Source organism: Patiria miniata, unplaced genomic scaffold, assembly GCF_015706575.1.
Source record: "Patiria miniata isolate m_02_andy unplaced genomic scaffold, ASM1570657v1 HiC_scaffold_23, whole genome shotgun sequence".
NCBI classification, from domain to species: domain Eukaryota; kingdom Metazoa; phylum Echinodermata; class Asteroidea; order Valvatida; family Asterinidae; genus Patiria; species Patiria miniata.
In genome coordinates, this window is record NW_024037062.1 from 6910935 (window position 1) to 6928462 (window position 17528).

The 17528-nt window shown below is 40.8% G+C and overlaps 1 protein-coding gene across 2 annotated transcripts in view; it reads right to left on the minus strand.

Annotated features, from left to right (window-relative positions):
• Nucleotides 1–1702: 1702 nt before the first annotated feature.
• The window catches only part of LOC119731274 (2-oxoglutarate dehydrogenase, mitochondrial-like), a 75837-nt gene continuing 60011 nt past the window's right edge, over nt 1703–17528 (minus strand). For both annotated transcript variants that reach the window (XM_038204405.1, XM_038204406.1), the window contains exons 17-22: nt 15977–16048; nt 14169–14294; nt 12488–12560; nt 11458–11621; nt 9419–9573; nt 1703–5909 (exon numbers count right to left, since the gene is read on the minus strand). In XM_038204405.1, the coding sequence (XP_038060333.1) occupies nt 5807–5909; nt 9419–9573; nt 11458–11621; nt 12488–12560; nt 14169–14294; nt 15977–16048 (693 nt within the window). In that variant the 3' untranslated portion in view covers nt 1703–5806. The remainder of the gene's footprint in view (nt 5910–9418; nt 9574–11457; nt 11622–12487; nt 12561–14168; nt 14295–15976; nt 16049–17528) is intronic.

Genomic DNA, 17528 nt, shown 5'->3' on the forward strand with positions numbered 1-17528 from the left:
CAGGTAGATCGAGAAAGGTTGATTGAGGCCTTCGAGGGAAACGAGCAAGACTACCTTCAGCTTGCGGTCAATTTGAACTTGATCAACAAGTCCACAGCCAGATCAATTGTTGCAACATATTTGAGGACTGGAAGGCGAGAGACGCTGGCAAGAGGAGGAGCAACCCACAGCAAGATGGATGATGACATGCGAAACCATCTGCAAGGCATCCTTGACGCTAATCCCGTCTTGCCACGTCAACAAATGAAGGCTAGTTTGAGTGAGCATCTGCCAGAGAAGCCCCAGGTTTCTACTGCCACCATAGCCAGGGCCTTGGATGGGATGATAATTACACTGAAACTAGTGGAGGACGTCCCTGATGCAAGAAATTCCCCTGAAGTTCTTGATCAACGCGTCCAGTATGGTGAGTGGTTCCTGCAGCATGGTGTTCTGGCGCATCTAGTCTTCATTGACGAGACAGGTTATAACGTCTGGACTCGACGCTCCCAGGGTAGAGCTCCACGAGGGATCGCTGCAAGACGAGTCGTCGACAGACAACGAGGGATAAATTGCAATGTCACCTTCGCTGTCTCTAGTGAAGTAGGCTTGGTGCACCACCGAATCGCATTCGAAACTGTGACGCGAGAGAGATTCGAGGAGTTTCTTGCAGACACAATTCAAGAGTGTGATGCAGTTTTCCCAGACGACGAACCCATTTACCTCATATACGACAATGCGAGGCCTCACGTGCGAGCCCAACTCCATGAAGGTGCCAACCCAATGATCCAGCTGAAGCGCCTCCCTCCCTACTCCCCATTCCTGAACAGCACGTAGATGGCACACTCTGCATTCAAGGCTGCAGTTAAACGCATCCTTGGGTTACCTGAGTGGCAACAACGTGTCGGAGACAGACAGGCTGCCCAGCAAGCAGAATGAACATGCAGCAGTGGAGGTGCGATCTCCTTCAACAAGCAGCCATCCAGAGCGTTGATGTCATCACCCAAGTGAAGTGCATGCAGTGGTACAACCATACCCAAACATATATGCCAAGATGTCTGGCACGGCAACAGATTGATGGTTGAGGAAGAAACAACATAAACAATAAAAAACCAGGAAAAACATAAAGAAACACCCCATTCAAACACAATACAAAATTAGGTCTTGGTCAGTTAACCAATAAAGATCCCCCCCCCCCAAAAAAAAAAAAATGAAGAAGAAAACAAAGAAGAAGAAAAAACCTCATTGGCCCCATGTAAAGTCTACTGGAAGCATAAATAAAGAAAACAAGGTTTGCCTGAATTAAAGTGAAGATACGAAACAGTTGCCTAGTACAGTTTATCTGTTTATTCGTTTTTCTTTAGTCGTACTTATTTGAATTCTCTTTAAGCGAAATTGATTGCCTCTTTACGAAATTGAAAAAAATTAAATCAGTAAAATCTCCAGTCGAACCAGCTTTGCTAAATTGAATGATGATTGTGTGTCACGAAAAAGAATGACGATATGCTAAATTGAACACAGTGCTAAAGGAATTTGAATGCCTCAAAACGAAATTGAATGGCCGAATTCTGAATTTGAAACGCAGTAACAACTGGAGAGGCAAAATAGCTTCAATTCGAACGCACGAAAATTAAATTGGCTGCTCATTTGCCGAAATTGACCGAGAAAACCTATATTAAATAAATAAAAACGTAACAAGGAAATATTTAACAAAAGAAATTCCAAATTTGTGTTTGTTGTTTTTCTACATATTCTTTATTTCACTCTTCAAATCAGTTCTGAAGCAAAACGAATCAGTGCATGAAAAATACCTCAATCATTGCTTTTTCATGACTAGGCAATCTAATCTCTGATATCATCAAACACGACTATGAGCGGGAACAAATAAATGCACCTTAGTTCAAAAATCCACATGTTTACTGTTAAAGATGTGCCCAATGGGCCTGAAAAATAATGACGTCACGCTTTTACATGAACATGTGCGCTTGCATAAAGCTGCCATGGGGACGAAAGCCAACGAGCGCCCGTAAGAAAGCGCACAGGAAAAAATCGGGACGTCATTATGTCACAGTCTTTCATGTCTATTAAAGACGCAGCACTCAAAACGACTGTCGTGACAATGTACTTTATAACATATTTCCCCCTATTGTTGCATCATAATACATGAACAACGATCACAAAAGCCATCGTTGATACACTCGCAGGCTGAATATGACTAGTGTTGAACAAACGGTGAAAATGAATCCCAACATTTTAATTTGTGGTCACAGTCCAGCACATGAAAGCATTCTTTATTTTGTTGAATGCATGCGGTTGCCCTTTCAATATTGTTCCAGGGCAAACTTTAATCTATCCAGTTTGCAAATACTACGAGCCAAATTATTTTCAATTTCGCTCTTCACCGTTATTTTTTCAATTGCCTTAACGTTGACTGGTTATTGATATATCTGTTTGAAATGGCCTCTTCTGTGTTACATTTCAAACGAACAGTCTTTCATTCTTCATTAATGTTCGTGCAGTGTTATCGAATTATGTTCTTAAAATCAAAGTTATTAACATTATATAGGTGACGTACTTTAAATAGTACAATTCTTTGGAATCGTGGACACGTTACGCTAAACTATTAAAAGTTGTATACGGAACTACAAGTTAGTTATACATGCATTTCGTGTTACAACTTCCGTTTTAAAACGGCTCAATTCTGGCACATTTTTATGTATCTTTTCTCATTATTTACACATACAAATATTAAGACACTACTTGTAAAATCACGTCAATTTTCTTTTCTTTTGCAAAAATACACTCTCACACTCGTAATCAATGCGGCATGTACTTCAAAACCCATCCAGTTATATTTCAACTAAACGCAGCAACTGGACCAATCCACTTAGCCCCGCCCTCCTATGATGTTTTGACCAATCACAGCCATGATTAGTGTGTGACGCGAGTGACTGGAGCAGCCCACGTGCACAATGGGTGGGGCTTGATGGACTGGTTGCCCGTGACAAAATGCACAACTACTGATTTGGTTTTTGCTAACGCACACGTTTAAAATTCCTGAATGATACAACAGTCCATTCGATTGACTACACGTAAATAAGTGGAAGCTCTGTAAGTGTCACGTGCAAATGCGCGCATGCGCACCGAAAGTATTTCTCTTTATACCCGCCAACCAGTGGCAGTGTTTATTAGGCACATGCATTATCCTAAAGTTGACACATTTTCAGCCATGATTAAAATCAAAGTGCTCATTTTTCTATATACAGGTATAATCATCGAGTGTTTCCCTTTCTGCTCCAAATTCAAAGACATGGCATTTTGATCAACAGATTCCTTACAGCGTTTGGTATAAGTACTCCATTCCCCCGGAAGTCTTGTTGTGGTTTATGATCATGAAATAACTATTACAATAGTAAGAAACGACTTTCGTTTTGCGTATTACTGTTCTTAAATTGACATGTACATGTACACATCGTACATTGTTTCTGCGGCTAATTAACATTGATGTATTGCAAATCCAAAATATCTTGCAGAACTACAAGAACAATGCTCAATATTATTGTGCCACTGCACTGCGATATTAAGACTTTGCCATTTTGAAAGAGGCGAACACAAGAATTGCTGTTACCCATCTGTAGCTTTCGAGACGTTCACTTTGTCAGACGTTTAACGTGTGTTCCTACAAGGTACTGTATCATTTATACCTGAAACAGGTTGGCGCAATGGTTCTGTCCTCGCCTTCCACCGCTGTGACCCGGGTTCGATTCCTGGATTGGGTGTTCAGTCCCTACCTGATTCCGTGGGTTTTTCCCAGAATATTCTTCTGGGGTTTTCCTCCCACCTCTAAAACTGTAATGTCTTCTAGTCTTTTGTCTTCTCACAACAGCTTTCTTTAGGCTTGCGAGCTACAGTGCCAATGGCGCTTTTGAGGAATCCTTGGTTTCATTACCGAAAACAAATAATAATTAGTGTGGTTTTTTTTCGTCCTAAAATTGCACCATTGATTGTACCATTATTTGAATGATGATGTAACATGCTTGAATTTATCAATCCTAGCCATCCAGTTGCATGTTCAGCCAGGATGCACTAAACGAAACAAACAAATGTTGGCATCTGCATTTAAGTTACTCAACTTCAACAATGCCAGATTCCCAGCCAATCCTCAGTCGGACAAACTTGGATAACATTGAATTTCAGAACAAAACAAATGCAACATTTTGAAATGGAGATTTGACCAGCAAAACAGAACCACAAAACAACTAGGCCTACAAAATCCTGTCATAATTGACAACAAAGGCACTTCACATTTCAGTCAAAAAAGTATTTTTGTGAATAACTAAACCATAAGTAAAAATTAAAAGTAATGCATGAAATGCTATGGATGACAAAATGGAGGTTCTTGCAAAGGAATTCAACATTTTCTTAAAATCGATAAATGTTTAAGTTGTAGCGCAATGGTTTGAATATTTTGTAGTCGGAAGCAGCTATAGGTGGGGCGGGCTGACGTCATCCGATGAGAACATATACCATTCAGCACTCCCAACTCAAGAACCATTGAGTTTCAAGAACATGGGTCTGGGAGCTAGATAAGCCAATGTGAAAACTGTCCACCCCCCCCCCCCATTCTAACAAGGCAGCATTTCTTAACATGGAGAAATAATATCCCATATATCTGAGTGTGAAACAAATCATCCTCAACTACAGACATGACAGAAGATAAGCAACAAATCTAAAGAAACACCATCACCAAAAAGATTGCTTCAAAAGTGAAACATTCCAAGCTGAAAAGAAAATACACAATACACATGAAGACGACAGTCAGAATAAATACATGCCCATATCACCACAACATTTTAACTTCAAATTCGGTGCACTATTGGATACTTCTATCAGTCAAGGAAATTCAACTTAAAGATGATTTTGAAAGAAAATCTCACTTCCTGAATATTAAACTAAATGAAAACAGCCCATTCAAATGTCCTTAATTTTTTTTATAACCAACGCATTGTGCATGAGTAGTGATGATACAGGGTAATTTTAAAGTCCACACTAAGAATTAAAACCATCAAAGAATTATTCCCAAAGACATGAAAGATACTAGTAGTAGTCTTACTCCAAGACTGGACTTGAGTTTTTATTCCCCTATTTTGCAGCCAGTCCCGTGACAAACGCGGTAAAGATGCCGCGGGGGTGGAGGTTTGTAGCATTAATAAGATGAATCAAATCCAGCCTTGGCAATATTGGCAGCGCTACCGAGGAAAGCATGCATTAGCTTGAATACAGTGCGTGTGAGGTGTACTCGGAATTTCCTGGTTAGCGCTGCCAATATTGCCAAGACTGGTTTCGATTCATCTTGTCACCTCTCGCCTTGTCATGGACCGGCTGTATAAATGGAATAAACTACAAATCCTGTCTTCAAACAAGACTAGAAAGATCCCTGATTTGTTTTGTTTTTCTCCCAAAGATAATTTTCATGAAGCACATGTAAGCGAGATTGAAAAATTTTGAAATGAATTTGATTTCTGTCGTGAAGAACAAAACATGCAGTAAGAAACAAAACTGGAAGTGGTCACTTTCAGCAAACACAAAAAAAACATGGTGTATTTAAAAAAAATGATTTTTAAGAAGCATAAATGTAAGACCTATATTCTCTCCCCTATGCTGAACTTTCCAAGTTAAACCAAGCCAAATCTGGATTTCTAGTTTTCAAAACTGGATTTCAAAACTGGATTACATTATAACACATCATTCAGCCAATAAGAACTACAACGCCCTCAATTACAATGAGATTCCTCCGGGGCTGACGATGAGCAAACTGGATGGAACTGGTTTACTCCAGCTTCATAGCCTCACCGAGTAGATTATCCAGTTCACTGACGTGAGTGTACTTGTTGCCAGTTGCTGTAGCTGCAGAGGCTGCCCGACCGGCATATCTAACAAAGACCAAAATAATTTTCATTATAAAAAGCAGTGACAAAAGTAACAAACTGTCACCTAAAATGAGAAGACTGGAAAGAAGTTGGAAATAAACTGCAAATATAGTTTGGGTCTGCAGTACCACCATGTGGTAAAAAACTACTGTCACTCAGTAGATTTAGTTCTGATAAGAAGTGTCCTGCTTTAAAGGACTTGTCCTGCTTATTATCTACTTTCGCTAAGTACATTGGAAGGCGGTGGGACTTCTCGCAATTATCTTCACTGAGGCCGAGTGAAATAAGTTTGGTCTCAACGTTTTGCCTAGCCTGCTCTAGTCATCGTCAGGAGACTGAAGAGAGTTGGAGATGCTGCTCCTTGAGTAGGCTGTGCTAGGATCAGGAGTGTGAAGGGGAAGAGTGGTGACTGGTGCTTGTGTTAGTGGATTCTGATAAGTTGTCTGCAGCAACCTCGTCCCCAGGGTGTCGAGCAGTACGCACCCACCACTACCTGCTCTCTCACCCTGGTATTGGATCATTTGCATGTGCAAGATTTTTGCACACGTATGCAAATGAGGAACAGTCTGGTGCCTGGATATGCGTTACACATTAGCGTTTGTTTTTGTATGCGGTGTCTGGGGTAAAAACAGAGTCAATTCGTAACAGCGCGAGCACGGCGTGAGTTACGAAAACACGATTTTCATATTAATATGAGCAAATTGGAAAGGAAATTAGTATTTTCGAGAAGGCGTGGACGAATGATCGCGAAAACACGTACTGCACGTTGTGAATATATAGCACCAAGTACACGATAAAAATCCATTACTAGCCAATTGTGGTATCCAATCCGGATACAGGAAGAAAGTTTCCTATCCAGGGTTTACTATTGGAAACCAGGTTGGAAATAAAGTAAGCACTGGGGGTGAGGTTGTTGTCTGCTGGGCATTGTGTTTGAGTGGGATGCCCGTTGTGTGTGGATGTAAATGTCTGTTTCGCTGTATGACAGTGTGGAATGCCATGGTTCAGTGGTCAAGTTATCCAAGTTTCATTTAGGACTGGTAATTACGTGTAGGTGTCCCAAAAACAAAAAACAGTCAAGAATGACTGAATGTGTCTGCTTGCCCTGGGCTTAACCACATAAAAATACTGTGCCTTGATTTGAAGTCTAAGTCATACTCCACAGAAGATTACCCCAAAGCAGTGTTTCCCCTACCCATTCAAATGTAAGGCGGCCCACCTCGCTACTTTCAGTGACCACCTCGCTTAATTTTTGCCAATATCACCACCTCGCTGTGAAGACTTGCAATAAAGGAAATACTAATCGACAAATTTTCATTTTGTGTAATTTATGAGCGTTTTCCTTGACCTCTATGTATCAAGAACTCACAATTTTGATGTGTAAATGGAATCATCTCGCATTTTTGTAAGGGCAGCATCCTTTTGAGTTCGCAAACTGTGTCAATTTTATTTCAATCATCAGTTAAAATTTTTACCACCTTGCTCATTTCATTAGCCAGGGGAAACACTAACCCAAAGGAGTGCAAAGTAATGTACAAACCCGACCCAAAACCGAAACTGACCCGACCCAAAACCAACTTCTGGTCGGGTCAGTTTGTCCATCATGTTAGTCGGGTAGGGTCGGTTTCAGTTTTGCGTTTGCGATTTTCGGGTCGGGTCGGGTCGGTTAAGCCATTTTGGAAAAACCCGAAAGAAAATAAAACAGGAAGGAAATTCACATTGTGCAGTATTTAGAGTCACTGCGCGTGGTGCGACTGAAAATGGTTTGCGGTCTGTCTCGATCGGTCTACAACATGTAGGCCCACCAGTTGGTCACATTGTTTAGTGCCGCATGGCATGATTCAGTTACTGAAAGCTAACTTTTTTTACGCAATGCGGGTCAGGTCAAGCTGAAAAAGCAGACACATTTGCTGAAGCCAGATATTTAGGGGTGTTTTTTCAGGTCGCTTCGGTTTCGGGTCAGTTCAGGTTGGTTTTAATTTGAATTGTTGTCGGGTCAGGTTGGGTAGTCCAGTTCGGTTTCGGTTCAGATTCGGTTTATAAAATGTCTCAGGTCTGTTTGGCCTCGTCAACCTCACCCCATGCACATCACTAATTCAGGGATGTGATTGGTCTGTGACAAAAAACCCTGCAAATTTTAAGCATGAAGTGCAAACTCCGGCGAGCGTGAAGCACGAGGCCATTACAGCGTTGGGTTTGGGCCCGCTTAAGGGCCCCGAAAAATTTTGGATTCTAGATGCTTTGTGGTGCAATCTGAGGTGATTACTGGGCAGTTTCCTATGAAATTTTTGAGCAGAATTTGTTGTTTTAATTTTAAGAATTTTCCTTCATTTGTTAAAATGTACTGTTGTTCTTATCAAGTTTTTTCTGTACTCAAAGTTGAGAACCATGCATTTTCATTAAACAAGGATAATACATACGCAATACAAATGAAATTTAACTCAGTACAATCGACTTTCTCTGGTTTTTGTCTGCAATTGATGTCGTCATTACAGTAAATACCAGTACACATCACCTTTCCCGCAATCGATGGCTACCAAAGCCACTGGTTCAATTGTATTTTACGTTCGTCAACAGTCACATATTCCTCCAGCTAATTTCAACGAAATTTATTTTGACGGGGGGACCGCTACGGCTTGCAATACACACGAGCCTATTGACATGGCTGCAGCCACTTCCCATATACTCGTGTGTTATTTCAGGCCGTAGCCAAGTGGCTTTGTTCATGCACAAAGCTGGGATCCTGTCTCCAGTCTGCTTAAACCTCGTTCTCAAGCAATGACAATTGCATGCGAGGGAATGCAAAAAGCACATGTACATGAATCTCTACACATGAGGTGCAAATGCCATTGAAGAAAATACTTACATGTAGTCTGGTACTAAAGACAAGTAAACTCACGTCCGGCCGAATACAATACATACATGTACATGTACATCGCAAATTACAGAGTAAGTACATTTCGGCATTAATTTATTAGTACATTCTAACCCCCCCCCCCCCTCCCCTCATTTTCTCAACGGATTCACATGATTCACGTGGGTTGACTTTTGAGGCCCCAAAAAACAGATTTCCAGGGAAAACCGGAGATCACATCCCTGCTAACTCAAAGTGTAGTTTTGCAAAATTTGAAGGGTCTTGAAGGGTGACTGCTCTATGTTCCGACACCCTTAAGTTCCGACAACCCGCATATAAAATTGTGTATTCCTGGTTAGGGTTGGGGTTAGGTATAGGATTATGTGTAGTCGGAACTTAGGGTTGTCAGAAAATAGGGGTGTCTGAACATAGGGGTGTTGGAACATAGAGGTGTAACTGTTGTGAAGTGTACAAGACTAGGAGGGTGTTGTCTGACCAGATATGCAACATGTCTGACCTTGTGCATGACACGCACGCACAAGGGTCACGAGATGCACGTGAGAGATACACGCAGAGCTAGTGAGGCCTATTGGATCCATCTAATGCCAGACTTAATAGTTGAGTCAATTCCCCGCCGCCATTGGATTGAACTACTCACGTGCAGCGTCGTTTCCAGTTGCCCGCGGTGTGGATGCGTGCCTGGACGTAGTGCCAGGCTCCCATGTTCTTGTGTTCCTCCTGGGACCACTGGATCTCAGCGTTAGGATATTTATTCATCTCCTCGATGATCAGATCATATGGGAATGGGGAAATCTGGAGGGAAAAAATGCCATGGAAGGAGGGGTTAATTGTTGAAACACAGCATTTTAACTGAAATTTGAACAAGAGGCACTTCCCCTTAAAACGGTACATAGGAACATTGTTTTGTTTTTTTTGTTTTTGCTTGAAGCAACAAAAATGCTCAAAGTTTAAGGGTGCATAACAACTAACTTGTTAGTTTCAGCTCAATGGATACTATACAGTTTGAGAACACAAAAAAATGTATGCACAATTAGCCATTTGAAAATTAAATATGAATAACATCTGGTTCACTGACTTGCTCAAATGCTTGGCACATTTTAGCTTTGAATTCGTCAGACCAAAGACTCAGTTGCTATATCACGTGATTCGGAGCAAGCCTTATGCAAGCAGCCCCCAGCTCCGGCATGGTCTGGTGTCTTTGTGTCATTCTCATCCATTGTGAGCAATGTACTGATGCTGAGTGTCTCTTAGGTACCTATGCAAGAGCTTACCCCGAATCATGCGATACAGCATCATTGTCTTAAATGTGGTCAGGAGAATTCAAACTTATGTGCCAAGCATATTGTGAGCAAGTCAGATGTTATTTAAATTTAACTCGCAAAGGGTAAATGGCTTATTGTTTGGGTCTCATGACTGGATTTTGTTGCTAACGCACGTAAAAATAACGGTGCTCGCGGGCACACCATCAACTACCGGTACTGTTTTCTTCCAAATGATACCATATCAGGCGGAATAATTTCAAAGGGTATTTGGTACCAGTCCTATCTTTGAGCATGGACTTTCTCATTAAATTGGTAGACATTTTGGTAGGGTAACTGCAGATGTTCCTAACGCCCTTTAAACATTTGGGGAATATGTGTGCACAAAATTTGAATTGTATGGCCTGGTTATGATGGGGAAGTCCCCAACCTACGTGTCATAAAACCATCATAAGTCAATCACAAGTCAATCACAAGTCAATCACAAGTCAATCACAGGTCAATCATAAGTCAATTTCAAGTCAATTTCAAGTCAATCACAAGTCAATCACAAGTCAATCACAAGTCAATCACAAGTCAATCACAAGTCAATCACAAGTCAATCACAAGTCAATCACAAGTCAATTACAAGTCAATTACAAGTCAATCACAAGTCAATCACAAGTCAATCACAAGTCAATCACAAGTCAATCACAAGTCAATTACAAGTCAATCACAAGTCAATCACAAGTCAATCACAAGTCAATCACAAGTCAATCACAAGTCAATCACAAGTCAATCACAAGTCAATTACAAGTCAATCACAAGTCAATCACAAGTCAATCACAAGTCAATCACAAATACAAGTCAATCACAAGTCCATCACAAGTCAATCACAAGTCAATCACAAGTCAATCACAAGTCAATCACTAGTCAATCACAAGTCAATTACAAGTCAATCACTACTCAATCACAAGTCAATCACAAGTCACTTACAAGTCAATCACAAGTCAATCACAAGTCAAACACAAGTCAATCAAAACTCAATCACAAGTCAATCACAAGTCAAACACAAGTCATCCAGTCTGAAGTCCATTCACAAGCTATCAAAATGAATTGCGACAAGGGCATTCCTTTGATATTGTTACTGACAATATAAGTTGTAGTGTGTGCAAGTTTGTCTCAAAAATCTGCAAGATTTTACGGGAGTCAGGTACATCCGGGCACAGTGCATAGGATCTACAACGTGTGCAACGGTCGATTTGTTCGCATTTATTTTGTGTCCCTGGTTCAGTCTTGATCAAAAACCCGAATATAACCAGCCAGCTTGGGTGTTTTGTTGAAAGAGGATTCATGGCATGCAGCAAGACTTGCACGCTCTATCGCTTGTGACGGGAATCGTGATGTACTTGCGATCCATCCCGAGTACACTGCCTACCTGTTCCAGTCTGCTGATGGCAATGTCAGCATTGAGCCCATGCTTTTCCCTCTCCTTCACCAGATCGTAGTACACCTTGCCCGAGCACAGCACCAGCTTGCGGACGTTGGCAGCATTCTGGGAGGCCGCGCCATCCTCCGGGATAACGCGCTTGAACATTGTTCCTGAGACAAAAACAACAGGCATTCAAAGATCGCCCAGTGTTGTGGTCCAGTACATTTCCGTGAGTATGAGTACGAGTATTTTGCCATCAGAACGAGTATGAGAGCGAGTACTTTGTCATGAGTACTAGTAAAGAATTGTTTATAACATTAATATTCCTGTAGGATAACTAATACAAGGGTTAGTAAAAAAAACCTGAAACTCAAATGTCGGGGCTATTGTTTTAGTGAAGTTCTCCATGTAGCACTTTCAAAATCTAGAATATGAAAGCCCCATTCATAAGCTTTCTTTTAGTACAAGAATCGGTCAAATCGCTCATATACTTTTTAAGTTACGCAATTTTAGACACAACCACCGTTTTAAAGTTCTGTCCACAGATTACGAAAAAGGCGTGCGTTCTTGTAGCAAAACAAAAAACATTCACACACATCCCTATGTGATTTGTTTTGGGCATGCTGAAAGAACACTTCCGTTTTTGTGATCCGTGGACAGAACGGTGGTTGCGTTTAAAAATTCCGTAACTTGAAAAGTATGCGAGTGATTCGCATGATTCTTGTACTGAAACCAAGCTTATGAATTGAGCTTTCATATCCTAGATTTTGAAAGTGGGACAAGCAGAACTTCACTAAAACAATGGTCCCAACATGTGGGTTTCGTGTTTTTTTACTCACCCTGTACAGTAGTAAAGCAATTGTAAAGTAACAGACTGCTTTGACCATTACGCAGCTGTTCACCGCTAAGGCTAGCTTGTGTATTACGTTTATACCAATCATGAAAATATTAGTTCTATTTTTAGCAACATTTCCCCACAACTTCCTTTCCCAAAAGGAACCAATCTAAATTCCCCATCAAGCAGTGATGAACAAACCTTCAACCATTTCATCAAAGGACGACTTAGCGTCTGGATGGCGCAGAAGGCTCTTGGGTGTAAAGATGATGAGCTAACAAGAAAAGCAGAGCAAAATATGAAACAATTTTATAAGATGGCACATGTGGTCTAGCGATGGAACACAGGATTTATGATCATGAGGTTGTGGGTTCGAGCCCTGCCGTGGCCATGCGCATAGTGCCCTTGAGTAAGGCACTGTACCTCAATTACTCCTCTCAACCCAGGTGTTAAATGGGTACCGGCATTATTCAATGCTGGGAAGGTAACAGACTCGCTGTGGAGGAGGTGTGGCGATCCCCCCCCCCCACATCAGCATATGAGTCTGGCCCAATCGTTAAAGAGAGAGAGATGGGCACTCCGTTCCCTGTTAACACAGGTCCGGCCTCTTACCTTATTTATAGATGGAATGTGCTTCGCTGTCATATTTATAAACATTCTATACTCAGTGGTGTCCGTGGGCTTGCTAGAAAAAAATCACAATCTTACTCGGCCACGACTCCAACCCACGATCTCCTGCTTACTAGTGGGGATGTCTAACCACTCGACCACCGAGCTTGCCGGGGTCAGCTGGCTGGTTTGAGTCTAATGTAGCAGTGGGGACCCCAATTAAACATTATATAACATGGAATTTGCGTCAAAAAGATGTAAATTTTATCATGGTTTTACCCCTTCGCACAACAGAAATTTTGAAACAAGACAAGGTAACTTTGTACAGCTGGTCGCAGAGCGCACAAACTCTTATTCAATTGATTCACAATGGCTATTCACTGGAAGTGTTTTCGTGCATCTGGTCTACACAATGGGCCGGATTTAGCCCATTTATTGGTGTTACGGGGTAATGCTATGAACCAACCCGAGCACGCTGTCAATTCTATCACGAAGGCCCCCTTCAATGGCGAAAGCATAATGCTAGCTATTGTTCAGATGATCCATCATGGGGCAGTAGCTTTGTACAATAGCGTGCCCAATGCTTTTGCCACTGAAGGGGGCCTCATGTACAAGCATTACATTCACTGTGTGGACTTCCGAACAAAAGATGTCCACATAAACTCATTTTCAAATACGATGTGTGGACTTGCCCATGTCCCAAAGTGTTTCCACCTCTCTAGAAAACGGTTTTAGAGGCATTTTTGGGTTAGGTTTATCAGTGGAAAAATGAAGAGAAACACTAAAGGGAATCATAGGAAAAAAAATGAGTTGAAAGAGTTTTCACAGTGTGGGTAAAATGAGGTTTTTTTCCACAGGTTTTTCTTAACTACATAAAAACAAAGGAATGTCCACATTACGTATGGCGAAGTAAACATGCCTGTACTTGTTCTACATAACCGCCGAGGACAGACACACAAAGGGAGAACAACAGATCTTTTCAGTCTTCGGGAGTTGGGTTTTTGTTCAAAACGGTCCTCTGTAGTAGGTTTGTGTGCTTAGTCTATGGGAGAGTGTTATATTACAGGGACAAAGGGAAACACAAAACATTGTCCTCAGAAGTATAGTAAAACAAGAGTGGGTGTGTGCACATTGATAACATGCTAAGATTCATCTATACCATAGCACTGCCAGGCTAACAAATGAAATTCAGTGTGTCTGCAAAAAAAAATACACAGGAGTTGTCGCGAAGCGCCACCTGCTGTTCATGCGCGAAGCCAATATGCCAACTCACCGGTTTCCTAAACGGCAACATGATCTGCCTGCGCAGAATGTGGAACATGTTGGCGGGCGTGGTGCAGTTGGCAATCTGCCAATTGCAGTCGTACAGCTGGTTCACCACAAAGTCCTCATTCAGAGCCTACGTGCATGACAAATCACCATTACAGTCAAATGCAACTGGGCTATTATAAACTGGATGAGATGTATCTACATGAAATGTCGAGTACAGTTCTTGGCAATGTAGGTGAAGTGTTATCTAGGTCTTGCATAACAAGGGTCCAAAGTGAGACATGTTTCCTGTGCCTGTTACCTCGGTACTTTGTCATTCAATTATTAAGAATAACTTCAAACAATGTTTTGTTTGTTGGGTAGGTACAGGGTGAGTAAAAAAAAGCGGAATCCAAACCCCCAAAATTATATTTCATATTTAAAAAAATATGTAGCACCAATATAATGACTGGAAAGCCAATTTCATAAGCTACTTTTAGAATACTGAAATTACTCAATCCGTTCAAAGAATATCACCACTTTAAACACAATGACCCTAGAACCTCTTTCGTCTAAAAAAGTGATTTCAAGAATCATCGTCACAATGGTCTTCAAACATCACCGTTAAAACCTCAGTTTAAAAGTTAACCAAGTCCTTTCGAAGGCCCGTCTTTTAAAAAAAGTGGATTTTATAAATCATATTGTTTGCCTAAGTAGGGTTGTTAATAAAGATATTGTGTACTGCAGTATTTGACAGTCCTTGAAACAAATATTCTGTGTCATTTTCTTTGTTGTTCCAAACAGTCAGAATACACAATAAATTGCTGTTTTTGGACGAAACAGATTTTAGGGCCATTGTATTTTAATGGTGACATTATTTGAAGGGGTTGAGCAATTTCAGTAATGTTTTGCATCTATAAGTAGCTTATGAAATTGGCTTTCCAGTCATTATTTTGTTTGGTGCTACATATTTTTTTAAATATGGAATATATTTCTGGGGGTTGGGTTCCACTTTTCTTTTATTCGCCCTGTAGTTTGCTGTTCGTAATCACTCTTGGCGGTCGACTGCATTAAGGAATGCATCAAAATTACTAAATCATAGATGTCAGATGTAACCAGGACAGGGGGAAAAAGTGGACCCCAAAATGATAGAATGACCCATATGAGATAGAGGATTTTGTTCAAAATGTTCAACAGTCGTGGATTTTATGTCATGTGTTCCATCAAAAAAAAAGACTCTTCTCTGCAGCTGGGCAAAAATAGTTTTAATTTTTTTTTTTTAATACAGATCCTTCCCTTCATACAATTTGAAAATTGACAATCCTTGGCAAAATTATACTATTAGCACCATTAGCACAGGTGGTTTCAGTGAGTTTTTCGTACCGATAGCCAAGAGATAATTTTTTGAACAAGTGTGTCTCGACTAATCATCCAAAGACCTTCAGAGACAAAATTACATTCCAAAACTGTAACTGTACCATATTTTAAGCATATTTAGGAATAAACATTTCCTAAACAATGAATAGAAAAAAAATCACCCCCTTATCGTTTTTTTTCTTTCTTTTGGTTATATCTTAATTTCTCACTCAGCACAGAAGCTCTGGAATTTGACAAAACAGGTCACATACATGTACGATTTGAAACTGGCTTATCAGATTGCAAACTTGTCTACATTTTGCAGAGAAGGAATAAAGTCACATTTTACTTTAAATATTTCCTTCTTTTTACAAGTTACAGTCATGTCACTGTCAGGATTTTGAACCCAAATGGGTCAGAAAGGAAATTTGATTATAAAAAATTGTTGTTGTTTTTTCGGGGGATATGCTTTCTCACGGGTACGACATCAGAGTCGTCGTTGCTCATCTGCAGGAAGCGTTCAATGCGGGCACTCGAATGCTCTGGTCCCTGTGCGGAGAAAGGGAAAAATATGTGAGACATTTGAATAGCTCATTAGATGAGTTGGGCCTGTATGACTTGTGATTGATCTCGAATACAACACTGAAATTTGGCATACCGCACACTCGAGAGTCAGAAAACAATAATAGGCATACGTGTTCTACATAACCCCGAGGACTGACACACAAAGGGAGAACAACAGATCCTTTCAGTCCTCGGGCGTTGGGTCTTTTGTTCAAAACGGTCCTCGATTGTACGGTTGTGTGCTTAGTCTATGGGAGATTGTTATATTACAGGGACAAAGGGAAACACAAAGCATTGTCCTCAAGAGTATAGTAAAACAAGAGTGTACGCGCCTAGCAAAGCTGCGGCCGATTTCACGAAACTCGTCTTATCTTGCGATTCATCTTTAATAGGAATCAAGACAAGGTCCCGCTCTAAGATCGATATTGGCTAAGACGCATCCTAAGACCAAATTCACTAAATCGATCTTAAGCAAGACGTATCAAAACTTCCAATTTGATGGCTGTTTCATGTTTGTTTTTACCGCTTGACGAAACTGTCGTTGAAAAGAAACGCGCAAAACCAACTTCCCCGCGCGTGCTTGGAACACGAACTTTCGTCAGGAAAATGACTCTACTCAATAAATTCCACATGCAAGGTGAAGGTGGTTCTACACAAGATACAATACAGTCATTCTTGCTCCCTGTTTCATCACTCTATTTTTGAAAGTCGACTAGGTGTTGGCGTATAATTAAAATTGGTAAATGAGCTATTTTTATTAAAACTTTTCAAATCTGTTTCTACAGCGGTTTTCTTCCTCGAAACTATAACTCTAGGCAGACTCTTGTCTTTAACGGCAATGATTTCCAGATGATATACAAAAATTAACGCATGCAAAAATTGTACAAAATACAACTAGTAGTAAACTGTAGTATGCAGTACTTCAGCATATACATGTAAGTGGGTACAGCACTCATAGTATTTTCTAGTATTTGGTAGCTGCACATGCAATTTTTGTGGTACTTTGTAGTATGTGGTACTTTACCCCAAATGAACTGTTTGAGGGTTAGGGTAAATGAGATCAGACGACCCTCAGACCAAGCTCAAGTTAAGACGAGATAAGGAGGTTAGGACATGTTGAACACATCTTAAGTTTGCTGAAATCGATCCTAGGACGAGTCGCTACTTAAGACGCGTTACCCTTTCCAAGGCGCGCCTTAGCATTTTGTGAAATCGGCCCCTGGTCCCAGACCAATGGAAGACTTTTGAGACGTTGGTGGCAGGAAACATACAGGTCTTTTTCCATTGTTTGTGTCATATTGAGCATGCACGCTTTGGCTGAAACATGACGTAAACAACTGAAAAACAACGTCTCAAAAGTCTCCCATTTGTCATTTGAGTCACATTACTGGGCCAAGGTGAGGCTTTATTCATACGCCCAATTCACACGTGACAGCGAGTCACTGAGTCAGTCAGTCAGTGGGAT